The sequence below is a fragment of the Gobio gobio genome (genome assembly GCF_949357685.1).
Source record: "Gobio gobio genome assembly, chromosome: 10".
Taxonomy (NCBI): Eukaryota; Metazoa; Chordata; class Actinopteri; order Cypriniformes; family Gobionidae; genus Gobio; species Gobio gobio.
Genome location: NC_137116.1, coordinates 23,614,214 through 23,630,928, shown reverse-complemented (window position 1 = coordinate 23,630,928; position 16,715 = coordinate 23,614,214). Strand labels below are relative to the sequence as shown.

Genomic DNA, 16,715 nt, shown 5'->3' with positions numbered 1-16,715 from the left:
TCACTCACCCCCAATCTTGGCGTTGTAAGCAATGCCCACCGTGCAGTGGGAGTTGTTGGCGGATGCTGCTACTTCACCAGCGCACCTCGTGCCATGCCTGAACAGAACACATAAGATGTTAGCGTTAGTATTGACACACACACACACACACAAACAATGACTGGAGACCCTTACGCCGGCACTGTTGCTGACCTATTACACACACTCGCTACAGAAGGAACGCAAAAGTGGACAGGAAACCGAAGAGAGAGAGTGAAACAGCTGGGCTGAAACTAAACATGTGCTTCCACAGCCAGCAAAGCTAAAACATAGTGGCTAAATATTTGATATTTTGAAGGAAAACATTTGAGCGGTTCCTCTGCTTCAGACGCAACGTGGATACATTCCTGACCCAAACTAAACCCACATAAATCTAATACAAATCATCAGCAAAAGAAATGCACTAAAACAACCACTAAAGACAAAGACAGACAGATGGAGAGAGAGAGAGAGAGAGAGAGAGAGAGAGAGATATTCGGCTATGGAACCTCCAGCAGTGAACAGCTGCATAGAAAAACTCACGCTACCATGGTAACCACAGTCTCCAATCTAAGCAATTTAAAAAAAGAAAACAAAAAGAAAAAGAAACAAAGATTGTAAAGATCCACAGCAGCACCAGATCCTGGGATGAGACCAGGGTTCGGTCACCAACGCAACCGTAAACATTTACAAGGTCAAAAGGTCAAAAGGCCAGAGGAACTCCCAGGTGGTCTGTGTGCTCGATCCCAACGCCACTCCAGACTAAAACTATTCCAATGATTATGTAATTCTGATATAGGCCATATGTGGCATTTAATAGGAAATGATCTATAATAAAATCCCCAAAGAATGACCACTTATCTTCAAGTCTACACTACTCTTTTTGGGTTTTGGGTTTCAAAAGTTTTTGAAAAGTCATCTCCTATGCTCATTTAGGCTGCATATACTGTATTTGATCAAAAATACAATAGTAATATTGCGAAATATTTTTACAATTTAAAATAATTGTTTTCTATTTGAAATATGTTGGTAACACTTTACAATAAGGTTGAATTAGTTAACATTAGTTAATGCATTAGTTAACATGAACAACACCTCTGTTCCGCATTAGTTAATCTTTCTTAACGTTAGCTAATAAAAATACAGCTGTTCATGGTTTGTTCATGTTAGTTCACAATGCATTAGTAAATGTTGAAATTAACATTAACAAAGATAAATAAATGCTTTATAAGTGCAGTTCATTATTAGTTCATGTTAACCAATGTAGTTAACTAATGAACCTTATTGTAAAGTGTTATCAATATTTTAAAATGCAATTTCATGTCATGGTAAAGCTGAATTTTCCGCATCATTACTTCAGTCTTCAGCGTCACATGATCCTTCTGAATCTATTGTTATATGATGATTTCCTGCTCAAGAAATATTTCTTATGCCCTATTTACACCTGTTATTCAGATGTGTTTTGGTCGATTGGATCACAAGTAGACGAGGGAGACATGACCGTTTTGACTGGGTATTTGAATCCCTCTCTTTTGTCCACTTTCAACCACTTCTGTCCTGATTTCTACAAGGGGAGGGTCTATGGGCGGGTAAATGTATGGGCTTTTTCAGGCCTTTCGATGTAATGTACAAAACTTGAGCAATTTACATATTAATACACCCGGAGATGATGGAAAAACATACAGCCTCAAGAAATCAGGAAGAGAAGGCGGTCTTGATTTTGTTTTTGGAGTGTACTAGAATTGCATGCTTGATTGTTCGAAAACATTATTTTTCACATATTTACGTTTTTACAGTTCCTCTCTGCCCAATCTGGCATGCGTCGTTTTCGAAGAAGCCCCTCCTTCCGAAATACGACACGTGCTGATTGGTTAGCTGGCCCAGTGTGTTGTGATTGGCACCAATTAGCGCGTGTTCGGGAAATGTCTCGTCCCGTCATAACCGCAAGCTCTACTCAGATGTAAATATTACAATGGCGTCTATTTCAAACCAATTCGAGCCTGATTCAGATTGGGACAATGTTAACGAACAAGAGGATTGTGTAGAATAGTTTTCAAGCACAGACTTTGCGCACACAGATTTTACAGGACGTTTTAGAGTTGTATGTTGTTTTTGTAATTTTCTTATAGATACCATGTTATCCACCATTTAATCATATTTGTCGGAAAACTATGGTAATACAAACAGTAATCGATCACAAAATGACGGATCATTTTCCGAAGGGTGGTGAACAGTCTTATAAAAGCAAGAGCTTACAAAAGTTACAGTAGACACTACATCAATACCGTAATGTTAGTTAGCAGGCTAGCGGAGGCAAAGCTTTGCCCTTCGTTTACATCATAGCAAGCAACTACATAAAACCTATAATTGGAACTGTTAATAGAAAATACAACTACAAATAATAAGACATATTTACAAGTTGTGATCTATAAATAACAGATTGTCCTGACAAAATAGGAACAGCTACTTCTTTCAGGAGAAGCTTTTGTGTGTAGCCTGCATTGTGCTCTGTCTGTCTTTTTTGTTGTTTAAAACAAATTAACCACTTGTCAGCCTAAATTTGTCAGCCTTAGGACAAACCTTTTTCCAGGGTGGAAAAAAACAGCGGAAACACTCTTCATCTTCTATAATGCAGCTCAATAAGGCCTTGTCCCCTTTTTTGCGTATTCCGTGGGTGGGGATTATTTAAATAAGGAACATTATGACTTCATAAGAGCTGGGGAAAAAACGTGTTGTAGTACAAATGGGCGCTTTTTTATGCTCAAACAGCAACATTACACACAAGTTGAAAAAGTGAAAAAGCATAATAGGACCCTTTTAAACAGAATCAACATGCATGTAATTGATACAGTGAGTGTCTTTATACATTTGTTTATTAACTTTCTTACTTGAATGCTACTATTAAATAAACCTACTGTATCTGAAAAAAATATATTATTTGTAATATTTGCTCCTTTGTTCGTATTTTTAATAACGAAGATAAAAAATGCCACTAAATGGTCCATCTATACTATATGCTGATTGTCAAATCCCTGCTACGTGACACTAAGTCACATCTGCCAGCAGAATACAGGTCAATGAGAAAACCAGAAACACACACCACACCTGAACAGAACATTCCAGCATTTCAGCGATTCCAGAACCGCACAAGACACTGAAACGTTTCCTACAAAAACAAATATGAACAAAACTGCTTAACGTATTATATATAATACATAAACCCATAAAGCATACAGAAATACACAAATGTCCAGTCACACACTGAACTACACACACACATACACACACATACACACACACAAGGGAAACTCCACTAGTGCTGCACATTTGACATACAACTTTAAGGTCAGACTGGGTCAATAAACTGCAGTTCCACTGAAAGCCTAGTGCAAAGCCCATGTTCATCTGTGAGATATATTAACTTGCAATATTTACAATACAGCCGCTCAGTTTGGAGCTCAAAAGTCCACAGTCACTCAGAACGACCTCCAGCGGTGAAGCTCGCGGTCAAAACCCACCGCAGGGAAATAAAGACTCACATTACACAAACTATCAGCGGAGGAACCAACACAAAACATTCCAGCACATAAAAGATCAACAGCTTGTGTAGGATAGACGCCAAACAACAGGGGAGACTTTACTGAATAGCTGAATAAACCAAAAATACAATATGAGGGTTACATTTTAGTGAGTGTGTGTATGCTCTTTTGAAAATGGTCACAACCGTTATTCAGCTACATAAATGAGAGCCTAATTTTACTTCCTCTTTGAGCAAGGAACCTCTCAAAGGTTCTAAGTTTATTGCCTTATTTATTAAGATATTATTAAATAAGAAATAAGATAATAAATAAATTGTATTAATTAAAATACATTAAAAAAATATTTTAGATACAACCCCTACTACCCCCATATTATTAGTATGAATTACTACTAATACCACCACTATTGTTGTTATTTATTATTACATTCTTTATTGCATAAGAAAATTATGATATAATAACAAATGATGTATTATTCTTTAAAAACATTTTTGTTTAAATGGTCTGGGCAGTGTAAAAGTCCCTTATGACCTACAGCAGTACACAGATGTAAGTCAATAACGGAGGTCAGTTGCATATGTAACTCTTTAAAGCTTCAGTAGCACAAACAAAAGTAAAAAAAAAACAAATCTCGACTAACAATATGAATAGAAAAAGAAATAATGCTACAAATGTAGAACATGCCTCATTTAATTTACATATAGTTATGTTGTCTATACTTCTTGTCAGGGTGAGAACTTTTGAACTTTATATGCCTGAATCCACACAGAGACAGAAGAAGCTACTAAAGGAGGTCTATGGTATTCTATACAGCGTGTCTATACATGCAGACCTAAACCTCCCTTCTCTGGTCTCCACCACACACTTCCTTCTGAAAGCAGTGGCGGCGTCAAACACTCCCCTCTTCCTCGGGCCACGGAAATACTTCTAATGGGGCTTCTGAAAGTGTAAATTAAGAGGAGGAATAGTGGTGCTCACAACAGCGAAACGCTCATGCATACGTGCACTCACATGCAGAGACCTCCAGATGGGGGATCGGGGAGCATTTCTGTAATACAGCGTTCAGTGGTGTCTGATATATTCAAGAATCACTACTACTATTGCACATTCTTAGGGATAAGTATTACATTTCAGCACATGGCACCATTTGAGCTACGGATATGAATTATACCTCAGGTGTGATATCACTTTCCTATGACTATAATAAAGGGGCATCCTATAGACTTACACAGAAGGAGGGACATCGAGACTTGGGGATAAATATTTTACCATTTACATAAACTCACAACTTTTTATCTTTTGTAAAATCAACTTAAATAATTAATGTGGTTCAGATAACAATCTTCATTGTATACAAATCTCCATTGTAGTAACTACATTTTTTTATTTCAATGAATTTAAAATTAAGGCAACCAGTTAAACCGGCAATAATTCTGTACAGTACAGTAATAATTAGTGCTGTCAAACGATTAAAATATTTAATCGCGATTAATCGCATTAATGCCATAGTTAACTCACAATTAATCGCACATTTTTTTTTATTCTAAATGTCCCTTGATTTCTTTTTGTCCCATTATTTTTTCTTATTTTAATGCTCTTATCAACATAGAAAAGTGGATCGGCTTGCTTTGTTCAAATGTTTGTTTTATTGAAAACAACATTGGCATACTGTAGTGTTCGATTTCACACCAACATTCTCACTTGAAGCAAATAATCGCTCACACAATGTAACACTGTCCATCAATAAAAGGGTGAAAAAAAATACTTTGTTGCACAAACAGCCCCTTCAACAGCCCTTTCTAAGGGATCAAAACAGGGTGATACAAAATAAAATTACAAAGTGCACATGCAAGGTAAACTAGGACTCCGCCTATAGTGCAGTTAAACCAGGGGTCGCCAACTAGCGGACTCCGGTCCGAATCCGGACCGCGAAGCCTTTTGACGTAGGCTAATGAAACAGTTAACGTTGCAATGCTCACTGTTACGTTCAGACCCAGACGCGCGGTCAAGCATGCAGGTGCGTTCACACCGGACGCGAATGACGCGACATGCACGCCGCTTAATCCGCGCCGCAGAATGTCTATTTGCGTCTTTGCATTGACTTAAATCACTCGCGCAAAACGCTTCATTCGCGTCCGGTGTGAATGCACCACCAGAGCAGAAAGCAGCGCTCAAGACAAGCACTTTTAGTTGAAGACCCCTGAGTTAAACCATGGCATAATACGTTTCTCATTTCGGCGTCTCACGCTTGCCATCCACGTCTACTCTTTTAATGGCCCAAAAACAAGTGTGGGCAGCCGCAGCGTGCCTGATGTTTTGTTTCCGGTCTAGCTACATCCGGAGTGGTGTTGTAGTTTTTCTAACGTTACTAGTTGCTGCAACAGCATGTGAAAAAACTACAAAGTTTGTTAGACCAAAAAGAACGTTAATCTCGCGATAAAAAAATTGACGCCGTTAAAATAGGTTTGCGTTAACGTCGTTAATAACGCGTTTAACTGACAGCACTAGTAATAATGTGATTTTTGCATTACGGCAAAGTGAATTAGTGGGTGAGAAATGTGCCTTTTGTCACAAAAAATTTTCCTTTATTCAAAATTATTATTATCATTAACTAAAAATATCAAAAACTGAACTCAAAAGCTGAAATATATTTTTGTCTTTTTACGCAAAAAAGAAAGACAGCTTTATATGGAAAAGAGCTTTGTGAACATTCTTCAAAATTCATTATGGGCTGAACTACCCAGGGGTGCATTTCCCAAAAGCATCATTAGCCAGCTATGGTCACAAGTTCCATCGTTATCAACATAGTTCAAAGAGTCTGTGTTTCCAAAACTATAGATCCAACGAACATTCGCAAACAGTATTGCAAAGTTCTGTGGTTGGAACGACAGCTTTCGACCTGTGTTTAGAAGCATAGTTTCTTGTTTGTATGACAGGTTGACTTAATCCTTAACTTGAACAAAATAAGCACACTGGCAAAGTGGCATTAAGTCAAATTTATATCTTCCATTTCGAAAATATACTTGTTTAATTTACGTCTTATTGGCCTGGTTTCACAGAGAGGGCTTAGATTAAGCCAGGATTAGGCCTTAGTTCAATTAGGACATTTAAGTAGCTTTTAAGATATCCTTAGAAAAAAACATTACTGGTGTGAGTCTTGAGACAAAACAATGGCCGTGACATATTTTAAGATATATCAGTGCAAGTTGCTTTCAGTTAAAAAACCTCAAACACCTCAAACACATGACGATTTCAAAACACGGAATCATGAAGCTTCGAAGTGTTATGAATCAGCGAGTCGAATCAGCAGTTTGGATCGCCAAATTTCAGCAGTTTGGCGGTTTGACACGCGATTCGAATCATGATTCGACTCACTGATTCATAACGCTTCAAAGCTTCATGATTCCGTGTTTTGAAATCGTCATCACTATGTAAATCGTTATTTAGGGTTTTTTTGCGCACAAAAACTATTCTCGCCGATTCATAAAGTTATTGTAGAACCACTGTAGTGAGATGGACTTTGTAACGACGTCTTTAGTACCTTTTAAGGGTCTTGAGAGTGAACCGTGCATTGTGCCAATGGAGGCCTTTCAGAGCCATCAGATTTCAACTAAAATATCTTCATTTGTGTTCCGAAGATCAACGGAGGTCTTACGGGTGTCGAACGACATGAGGGTAAGTAATTAATGACAGAATTTTCATTTTTGGGTGAACTAACCCTTTAAAGCACCATTTTTGAAGAGTGTGCATGTGCTTATGTCCTCTAGTATGTAAGAAAGAGACTTGATTGAAACTGGAAATAAAGCAAAACATTTTGCTAATAATATGCCGTGATATCATTAACCACCAACGTGGTTGAACGACAAATTTGCGACATTACGGTATCGGGAAACAGCCATGACTACTGACTAGCTAGTTGATTTCTTCAACGATGCATTGTACTATGATAGTTCAGAAGCGAGTTATGTCGTTGTTCGGGAAGCACACCCCAGAACGGTTTTCTATCATCAGTTGCAGAATTGCAGTGCTCTGGAGCTCCTAGAAGAAACAGCAATGGCACAGAGGACTAGAACCCAGGCCAAGCTTTCAGTCTGAACGGTCCAAAAAAGCTGCAGAGCCATCTGGCACAGGCTCACACACACTGGTAGAGTGGCAGCCACAAAAACACATGGGGGCCTCCACCCACTCACCAAACACACCCATATATACACGCAACAAACCAAATATCAACATTCACCAAACACTACAAAATGCACACTGATCTTGTGCCAACATTTCCACACACACATAATCTCTCACAGAGAGCTAATTCCAAAAATCTCTTTTTGCCAAACAAAGCTGCCAAATACAGTTACTTGCACACACAAGCCAAGCGCCATATTTACTCATACACCTATGAAACAAAAAGCAAACTCCAAAAACCCACATTCACCAAACAAACTTGCCTAACACTCTTACTAGCGCACAGATCAGAAGCCAAATACCCACATTCACACACACCACAGAGAGGACTGTACAAACAAAGCCTTTCCAGGGATTTAATGACCTGATATGCTCAAAGTATTGAGCATGTGCATGTGTAATGAACTTCACTCTTACTTGTTCTCATTACTGGCATCATATCGGGGCATGGGATCCATGTCATTACCGTTCACGTCATAACTGGCCTCATTATCCTACAAACAGATCAAAAGCAACAAAAAGACACATGAGAACATATTCAAATGTGTATTTGTCCATCCATAATATTCATGTGCCAGTTAGGACACTTAAAACATGCTAAAATTCAACAACAAAGTATATAATTTATGGACTTTTACATGTGAATGCCCTTTTTGGAGTAAAGGGGACATGTATTTCTAGGACAGAGCTTATATAAACAAAAAACAGCAGTCAATATACAAACAGACTCCGCTTGTGTGCTTTTGTTTTGCTAATTTTTTTCTGATCCAAAACCTACGATGCATCCGAAATCACATATTGTATAGTAGGTACTACATTTGGATTGAAACTTACCTTGTGACTGCTAAAAAGTATGTTCTATATAGTATGAATGTGTGTAGCGTGTGTAGTATAAATGAAATTTGGATGTACTACATATGCCATGTTGTTACTGTCATGTGACGATCCACTGCCATTCAGAAATCCTCTCCCGTGGCCTTGTGGGATAGTAAAGTCAAGTGCCCATTGACTGCGCACTTCCAGGTACTTTTCGCCTACTGTTTTTCTAATACTATATTTTAAAGGTTAGTTCACCCAAAAATTAAAAGTACCCCATGATTTATTAACCCTCAAGTTATCCTAGGCGTATATGACTTTCTTCTTTCAGACGAATACAATCGGAAAGATATTAAATAATGTCCTGGCTCTTCCAAGCTTTATAATGGCAGTGAATGGAGGATTTGATTTTGAAGCCCAAAAAAGTGCATCCCTCCATCATTAAAGATATCCACAAGGCTCCAGGGGGTTAATAAAGGCCCTTCTGAAGCGAAGCGGTGCATTTGTGTAATAAAAATATCCATATTTAACTTGGATTTTAAAGCCCAAAAAAGCACATCCATCTATTATAAAAGTTACTATTCTGGCCTTCAGAAGTGAAGCGATGCATTTTTGTAAGAAAAATACAAATATTTTGTAAAATATAAATCTCTATAATCTCTGTGTTTGGCTGAAAGAAGTCACATACACCTAGGATGGCTCTAGGGTGAGCAAACTATGGGATCATTTTTGGGTGAACTAACCCAACGATGCATTAATATTTCTAATTACACCTTCTTGTGGCCTCAAGAGACAAGCAAAAAGCTTTTCCCCAATAACTGAATTTTTGCCTTTTAAATTTGAATATAATTTGAATATTAGTAATATTTACGTATACAATTCAAATTAGTTTTTTCGGCCATTGCGACAGCCCTAATGTCACGTGCAAGACGCTGCAAAGGATGAAGGATGAAAGATGTGAGTGCAACTGTCAAACATGTCCATCTAACAAATATTTACATAGTGGATTACAAAAATGTGTCTCTGTGTGAGACGGGTCCTAAGAAGGCAGCTGCCTATGTAATCAGCGAGTTGGCTTGCTAGGAACAAAGCAAGTATGAATAGCATACTGACATTCTGCTCTTACTATTTCTTTACATCTTTATATATTATTTCTTACTATATATTTCTGAATGAAAGGAATACCTGGATGACAGACTGCATTACCTGCCATTTGCTGTAAAAAAATTAATCTTATGAAATATCAAACGCTATTTATTTGCAAGATTATATTCATAACTCTAACTGGCTGAATTAAACACATATTTAACTAATTAGGTCATGTGACAATTTAGAATGTTTAATATGCACTATTTTCACTTTTCAACTGTTACTATTAGGGAAAAATTGCAACCACTATTCAGTATGCAATATGCAAAGAACAGCCATACATACACAGAGATACACTTACATAGTTCTGTATGAGATCTGGATGGTTTCTCTCGATACCGTCATCCAGAATGGTAACCACCACATCCTTTCCTGTGTAGCCTCTCTTCCATGCGCCCACGATATTCATGTCAGACTGACAGTTATGGATGTTATCATTACAGTGCTGCATAGACACAGAGAAAGGAGGATGTGAAAAATGTCATTAAGTGAGAAGTTACATATGCTTACACTAACGTTCGAAGGTTTGGGGTCAGTAAGACTTTTTAAAGAAATTAATACTTTTATTTAACAAGTATGCATTAAATATAAATTTAAGTGACAGTAAAGGCGTTTATACCCCCAGTTTCACAGACAAGGCTTAAGCTAGTCCCAGACTAAAATGAATGTTTGAGCTGTTTTAACTGAAAACAACTTGCACTGACATATCTTAAAATATGGCACTGCCATTTTTTTGTCTCAAGATGCACATCGGTAAAAAAGCACGTCTATAAAAATTACTTAAAAGGGATAGTTCATCCTAAAATGAAAATGATCCCAATTATCCTGGCTTAATTCAAGCAAACCAGGCCATAATGCTACAAAAGTTTTCTATTTCAAATAAATGCTGTTCTTTTGACATTTCTATTCATAAAAGCATCTTGACAAAAAAAAGGTATCACGGTTTCCACAAAAAATATTAAGCAGCACAACTGTTCAATATTGATAATAATACTAAAAAAAATTGTTGAGCACCAAATCAGCATATTAGAATTATTTCTGAAGGATCATGTGACAGTGAAGACTGGTGTAATGATGCTGAAAATTCAGCTGTGGCATTACAGGAATAAATTACATTTGAAAAGATATTCAAATAAATACATATTTTTGATCAAATCAATGCAGCCTTGGTGAGCATAAGAGTCTTCTTTAAAAAATATTAAAAACTCTGACTGACCCAAAACTTTTGAACTAGCGCATAAAACGTGTTTGAGTTCATTTTCACTGCTTATGTTTGCAAATTTAAATTAAATGTGTTGCTTCTGAACATTATTGTAGATAAAACATTTTTTAAAAAGCACAAAGTGAATTCAAACCCACGTCTCCCACGATTTCTACAGCTCAATGTATCTGAAGCATGCATGCTAAATACAATGCCACAGCCGGAGTAAAATCTTGGCTAGTTTTGGAAAAGATCCCAAGCACGTGCTAAAAAGCATTATTTTTAAAAAGTATTTCTGTACATTACTGCATCTTTTCCTTGTGTACTCAGACACTGTTATTACATGCATCACATGGAACCAAATGTACAGTTTCATTGGGCCAAGAGTTGGAATTAGACCCCATCGTGGAAAGTCAAGTTTATTTGCTCCCAAAGTACAACTCGCAGGTCAACAAGAGAAACCCGAGCCAAATGGATGCATTCAGGTCAAAGTATTAATGTTATCTGAGACATATTAACCATTGACAGAGCTGTAACAAACCCATTAGAGAACAAACGCTTAGTTCACTCTCGCCGTTTCGGTCTAAGCTATAAATACGATCGTAGACAGAAAGTGATGACAACATATGCTATACGAACTACGCCTCAAGATTTCGGTAGCAGCCAAAGTGCAACCTTTTGTACATTCTGGTAAATCTGAATGGCTGTTTACCATGCACAAAGCAAGGATGTCTTCACATTCCTTACGGGCTGATGTACCAAACCACTGACTCTCGTGAGCTGAGGAACATGACAGCTATGAAAACAAGAGCCTGTTTGTACAATTACCTCACAGAAAATGTCTCCGCAAGAAGTTATGTTAGAGCTTACACTGAAATATTCAACGTATCTCTCTGGGTGGTTTTCACTTGTAGAAACTCGGCTAATCTGGTGTGACAGGCATCGTTTCCTTTGAGCTTTCAAACTGACAAATCAGTTTTAGTTAGAAACACCAAAAGTTTACTACCTGCCATTACGATTTAGTGAAAAGATATCTTCAGCAGCAGAAGACTGGCTTAACTTTAATGAAAGCATTCGCAACACATTTCAGTTCTGTAATGCTGACTTCAACAGAATATTCAGCTGCAAATAACATAGGATGTGACTTGAGTTTATCTGTCAGGATTTGAAGTTAGTCTATGCTTTGACTGGATAATAATATCATAATATAATAGTCCCAAAGTGTCTTCCTCATCAGAGAGTTTGACCTTGCTGCCATTAGAAGGAATAATATGAATTGTGAAATAAGCTTCACTGCACAGAATAATTTCCCATCCCTGTGCCTTTTCTTACATCAGCAGAAAAGAAAAGTTGTTTCTAACTCAAAAAAACAACAACATTTTAATGAGTACCAACATGATTTTTTTGAGATGTGCTTGATGAATCATTCACTGTAAGACATTGGTTAAGGACTCAGCTCTATAGTGCCACATTTTTTTGCAAAGAATTTGCAACAATGAATGTTGTTTTTCAACGTTAGCAATTCACAAGAACAATTTGCAACATGTTGAGAATACTCACTATGTACCACATACTGCTCCATTTAGCATCATTGAAGTAAATTGAGTTGGACTGGACCATACTGGATTGTACAGGACCAGGATATGAGGATTTATAATCTCGCTTTATTCTCCTCTTCACCACCTGCTGTTGAACCCATTCCACCTGAGAAAATATGAGAAGAAATCCTTTAGGAACTGACAAACACCAACATCTTTTCATAACATCCATTCTCTGTAACAGTTACTGGAATACGGTAATGAGAGAGATCCTGTCAGTAACAGTGTTGTTTTATTCATTACAATTCTTGGCCTTAAATTAATGAGAATTTGTGAGTACATATGCTTGAAGATATTCTTAATAATGTAAAGCAAGATTCTTCATGAATAAAATCATGTCAAAATTTTTCAATATTGCACTGAAATATGACGACCTTTTGAAAATATTTTTTTCCAGTTAACAAATTTATATTTCATCAACTTTTATGTCTTTCCAAACACTGTACGATTGAAAAAAAATGCTGAATAAAAAAAAAAACAAAGACACTTAGTGATGCCAAACCTAAAGAGACATGTCTTGACACACCATATTTCAATGAATACAAAAAATGTGAATGAGTTTTAAAGGGATAGTTCACCCAAAAATGAAAATTACCCCATGATTTACTCACCCTCAAGCCATGCTGGCTCTTCCAAGCATTATAATGGCATCTATCCATTATATAAGCAATCCACACAGGGTTAATAAAGGCGTTCTGAAGCGAATCTATTGGTTTTTGTAAGAAAAGTATCGAGAAGCGTTACATTTTCTTCATAAGTTGAATATGGAAGGTGGTCCGCTGGAAGCTAGATATTTTAATTGATATTTATGGATATTTTTCTTACACAAATCCATGGATTCACTTAGGCCTTTATTAACCCCCTGCAGCCGGGTGGATTACTTTTATAACAGACGGATGTGCTTTTTTGGGCTTCATATTTTGGGCTGCCGTTCACTGTCATTATAATGCTTGGAAGAGGCAGGACATTTTTTTTTTATATAACTTTGATTTTATTCGTCTAAAAGAAGAATGTCTTATACACCTAGGATGGCTTGAGGGTGAGTAAATCATGGGATAATTTAAAATTTTGGGTGAACTATCCCTTTAAGAGTTTAATTTGTCTTTTTTGCAATTTTTGGAGACTGACAGTCACAATTCACTTTCATTGTATGGAAAAGAGCAGCATGAACAAACTGCTAAGTATCGTCTTTTGTGTTCCACAGAAGAAAGACAATTATGTGTTTTGAACAACACGGTGAGTAAAAGATTACAGAATTTTAATTTCTGGATAAATCACAACACAAAACAACCCAACTCTCCTTTTCAAGATTATTGACGAATACACAAAGCGCTGTTTATGAGCAGAACCATTTGCTCGCTTTGCATTGTTGTGCAACAGTTGTTTTGAATACACTTTGTTTTGAGTTGTTTTGAGTTCTAGTCATTGATGAGCAAGATCAGGAGTCCATATAGACCATAGAACACACAGGTGTGGGGTTGTCATAGTGACAGCCTGACCTTTGGCTCCATGGAGATGAAGCTGTGTGTGCCTCTGCTGAAAAGCGTCGACCTTTTTATCGTCCGGCTGTGGAAGAAATGGTAGTAGTCCTTCAGATCCCCAATCTACAGAAACAACACACAAAACTGTCATTTACTGCTTTGAAAATAAATAAAAAACACAACTACAATATACCACCACATCACAAAATATCATTTTGCGAAAAGAGAACCCAATACGAACTAAAAAGAGCAATCCGGAGCAGGTACATCTAATATGTAACAATATCAGTATGAATTAAAAGGAGAGAGCTACAGCAATATCCACCACAGACATGCTGAAACTGGCTCATATCATTAATTATTTAGAATGTCATTGACTGGAAGATTGGTTACTCAAGAGGCTGTCTCACTTTTCACTGAACAGATTCATTTGACAAGTGCAAAAACACCAGGCAGCCATGACACATTCTCCACACACTACTGTAGTCCATAGGGACACACAAGTCTGCCATAAAAAAAACAATGACTCTTGAAGCCAAATGATAAGCCTTGCCAGTTTACAGTCAGTCAAAAGGGCGTATAAAGCAACTGCTTCAAGATTAACTTGATGTAGGGGAAATTTCTGGGTTCATAAATAGCATCTTACTTTCTAATAGTTCACAAACACATAGGCTACAACTGGCTCCTAAGGCAATCTCACATTCCAGGATCCTATAGCAGATTCCCACAGGAGGACATGATGAGTCTGATTAGTTGCAAAGTTCAGGAGTATTTCAACTTTCATAAGTAGTTACTTTGGATGTAACAACCTCGCAGTCGAGGAAGGAACTGTTATCTGGCACAATAAGCACAGATGAACGATAAGATAGCACATTGTGAAATCAAAGATTGAACACAGTTGCAGCAAAATCTCTAGATACATGGCAGATCTGAGTAAAGAGCAAAGTTTAAGACTCCACCATAAACTTACATTAACCTATTATTTATTTAAATGCACCAGCATTTTGTTACCATCAAAGTACTAACTGGATAACGAAACATATTATTAAACTAAATTATTATGAAGACTCTTTCTTGCTTCCGGGAAGAAGATGAAACTGAATTGAGGCAGTTCTTGACTTCAACTACACTTGGCTTGACAAATTAAAAACCAGACTTGACTGTAAACAGCTGCATTGTGTATACATTTTACAATAAAGTATTTATTTTTATTAAAACATGAAATGTAAAATGTAGCTATTGTAGGCTAACAGGGAATTTTACATGTCATGAAACCTGCTGGAGCTGCATGTCATGTGTGACTTGAGTTCCTAACTTAATGTTTTAAAATTCAAAAGTACACCAAAAAATGATTTTGATAGTATTCATAACGAACAGAAAATAGTAGACAGATGCAAGATGGTAGATCCAAGCAGTAGTTTCAAAAACACCTGTTGTTGTTGGGAGTCAGTGATTTGTTCACTGGATTTTACACGGAGAACTGAATATTCTTGCACATTCATGAAGATAAAATTCTACAAAACATAAAGTCAGCCTTCTCAAATATCACAACTCAACATGTAAAACTCTGTGAAACTTGTGTAAAGCTTCCAGGCTTGACGTTTGAACTTCAATCAAAGTGATAAGGCACTTGAACTGATGGGAAAGAGCGTTGGACAGCAAATACGATGAAATAACACGCGTGAGATGCTTCAAAACATCTTTGTGCAGGACACACGTACCTGGCCCAGGTTTCTATACCCATATTTATTGGCGATATGCTCTGCTTGCTCTGGTCCGCCGGCTATCCGAACAGCCCAGTGGTTGGTGTAAATCCGAGCTTTGCACGGAGAAGACGAGAAAAAAACCAAGCACAGCGAAACCAGGACGCACGGGAGGCTGTTCAAAACCATCTTTCGCCCTCTCTCTCTCGCCTCGACTCTCCCCAGCACCCCCGGTTTAGGAAAACAACCAAACTTCGTCTCGCCGTTCAGTGGGGATTCTCATAGAAGTGTCGCTTGAGCTCCACATATACTCAACAGAGGGTGAGCGCAGGATTTAAACTGGATACGAGCCTCCGAACGCTTCAGCCTGCAGCGCATCGGCCGCACACACTCCGACGCCACGGAGAGAGAGAGACGCAAGAGTCTGTTTGCACAGCTTTGGCTTGATTTGTTCTCTCAAGTCAGTGCCGTTACTTCTGCCTTTTTTTTTGTAAAGTGGAGATATGGCTCTAGCGCCTCCCTCAAATAACTACAGAGAGAGTCGGGAGAGTACGGACAACGAGCCGAGTGGGGTTACCGGGGCTCCGCAGGGTCTTAAAGACACACCGCGTTCCATCAACACACATCAACCTTGTGACATTTATGACAACGATGAGATTCCCTGATCCCTCTGTGAAGATGATGATGACAAATTATAGTATAGTTTTGGTTTGTCTGTGTGTGGGGGGCCAGTAATGTAGTTTTATACCAAGTGTTACATTTATTAGTTTGTTCCAGTCTTCAAATTTGATTGGCCATGCACTGGGGTGCTTAAATTGAACATAACAGCACTGTGTTGTTTCACTGTTGATTCCCAATGATTGGAAGGCGATTTCTCTCTCCAGTATGCAGAAAACCCAGAGTAGAGAGCAGGAAAACACAGAATGGTTTTTGTTTTTCCACTCCATTTTAAGGCCCATTCGCATCAACGATGATAAAGTTTTGATAATCACTCTAAATTTGTGAGAATGGGCAAGTCACACAAGTTA

The 16,715-nt window shown here is 37.7% G+C and overlaps 1 protein-coding gene across 3 annotated transcripts in view; it reads right to left on the bottom strand.

Moving 5' to 3' along the window:
* The window catches only part of pcsk5b (proprotein convertase subtilisin/kexin type 5b), a 42,473-nt gene extending 26,200 nt beyond the window's left edge, over positions 1 to 16,273 (bottom strand). Inside the window, exons 1-6 of one of the 3 annotated variants that reach the window (XM_079828216.1) lie at positions 15,706 to 16,273; positions 14,003 to 14,107; positions 12,466 to 12,609; positions 10,006 to 10,149; positions 8,157 to 8,233; positions 9 to 97 (exon numbers count right to left, since the gene is read on the bottom strand). In XM_079828216.1, coding sequence (XP_079684342.1) covers positions 9 to 97; positions 8,157 to 8,233; positions 10,006 to 10,149; positions 12,466 to 12,609; positions 14,003 to 14,107; positions 15,706 to 15,876 — 730 coding nt within the window. In that variant the 5' untranslated portion in view covers positions 15,877 to 16,273. The remainder of the gene's footprint in view (positions 1 to 8; positions 98 to 8,156; positions 8,234 to 10,005; positions 10,150 to 12,465; positions 12,610 to 14,002; positions 14,108 to 15,705) is intronic. The other 2 variants (XM_079828215.1, XM_079828217.1) reach the window with 2 other exon arrangements.
* Positions 16,274 to 16,715: the final 442 nt, after the last annotated feature.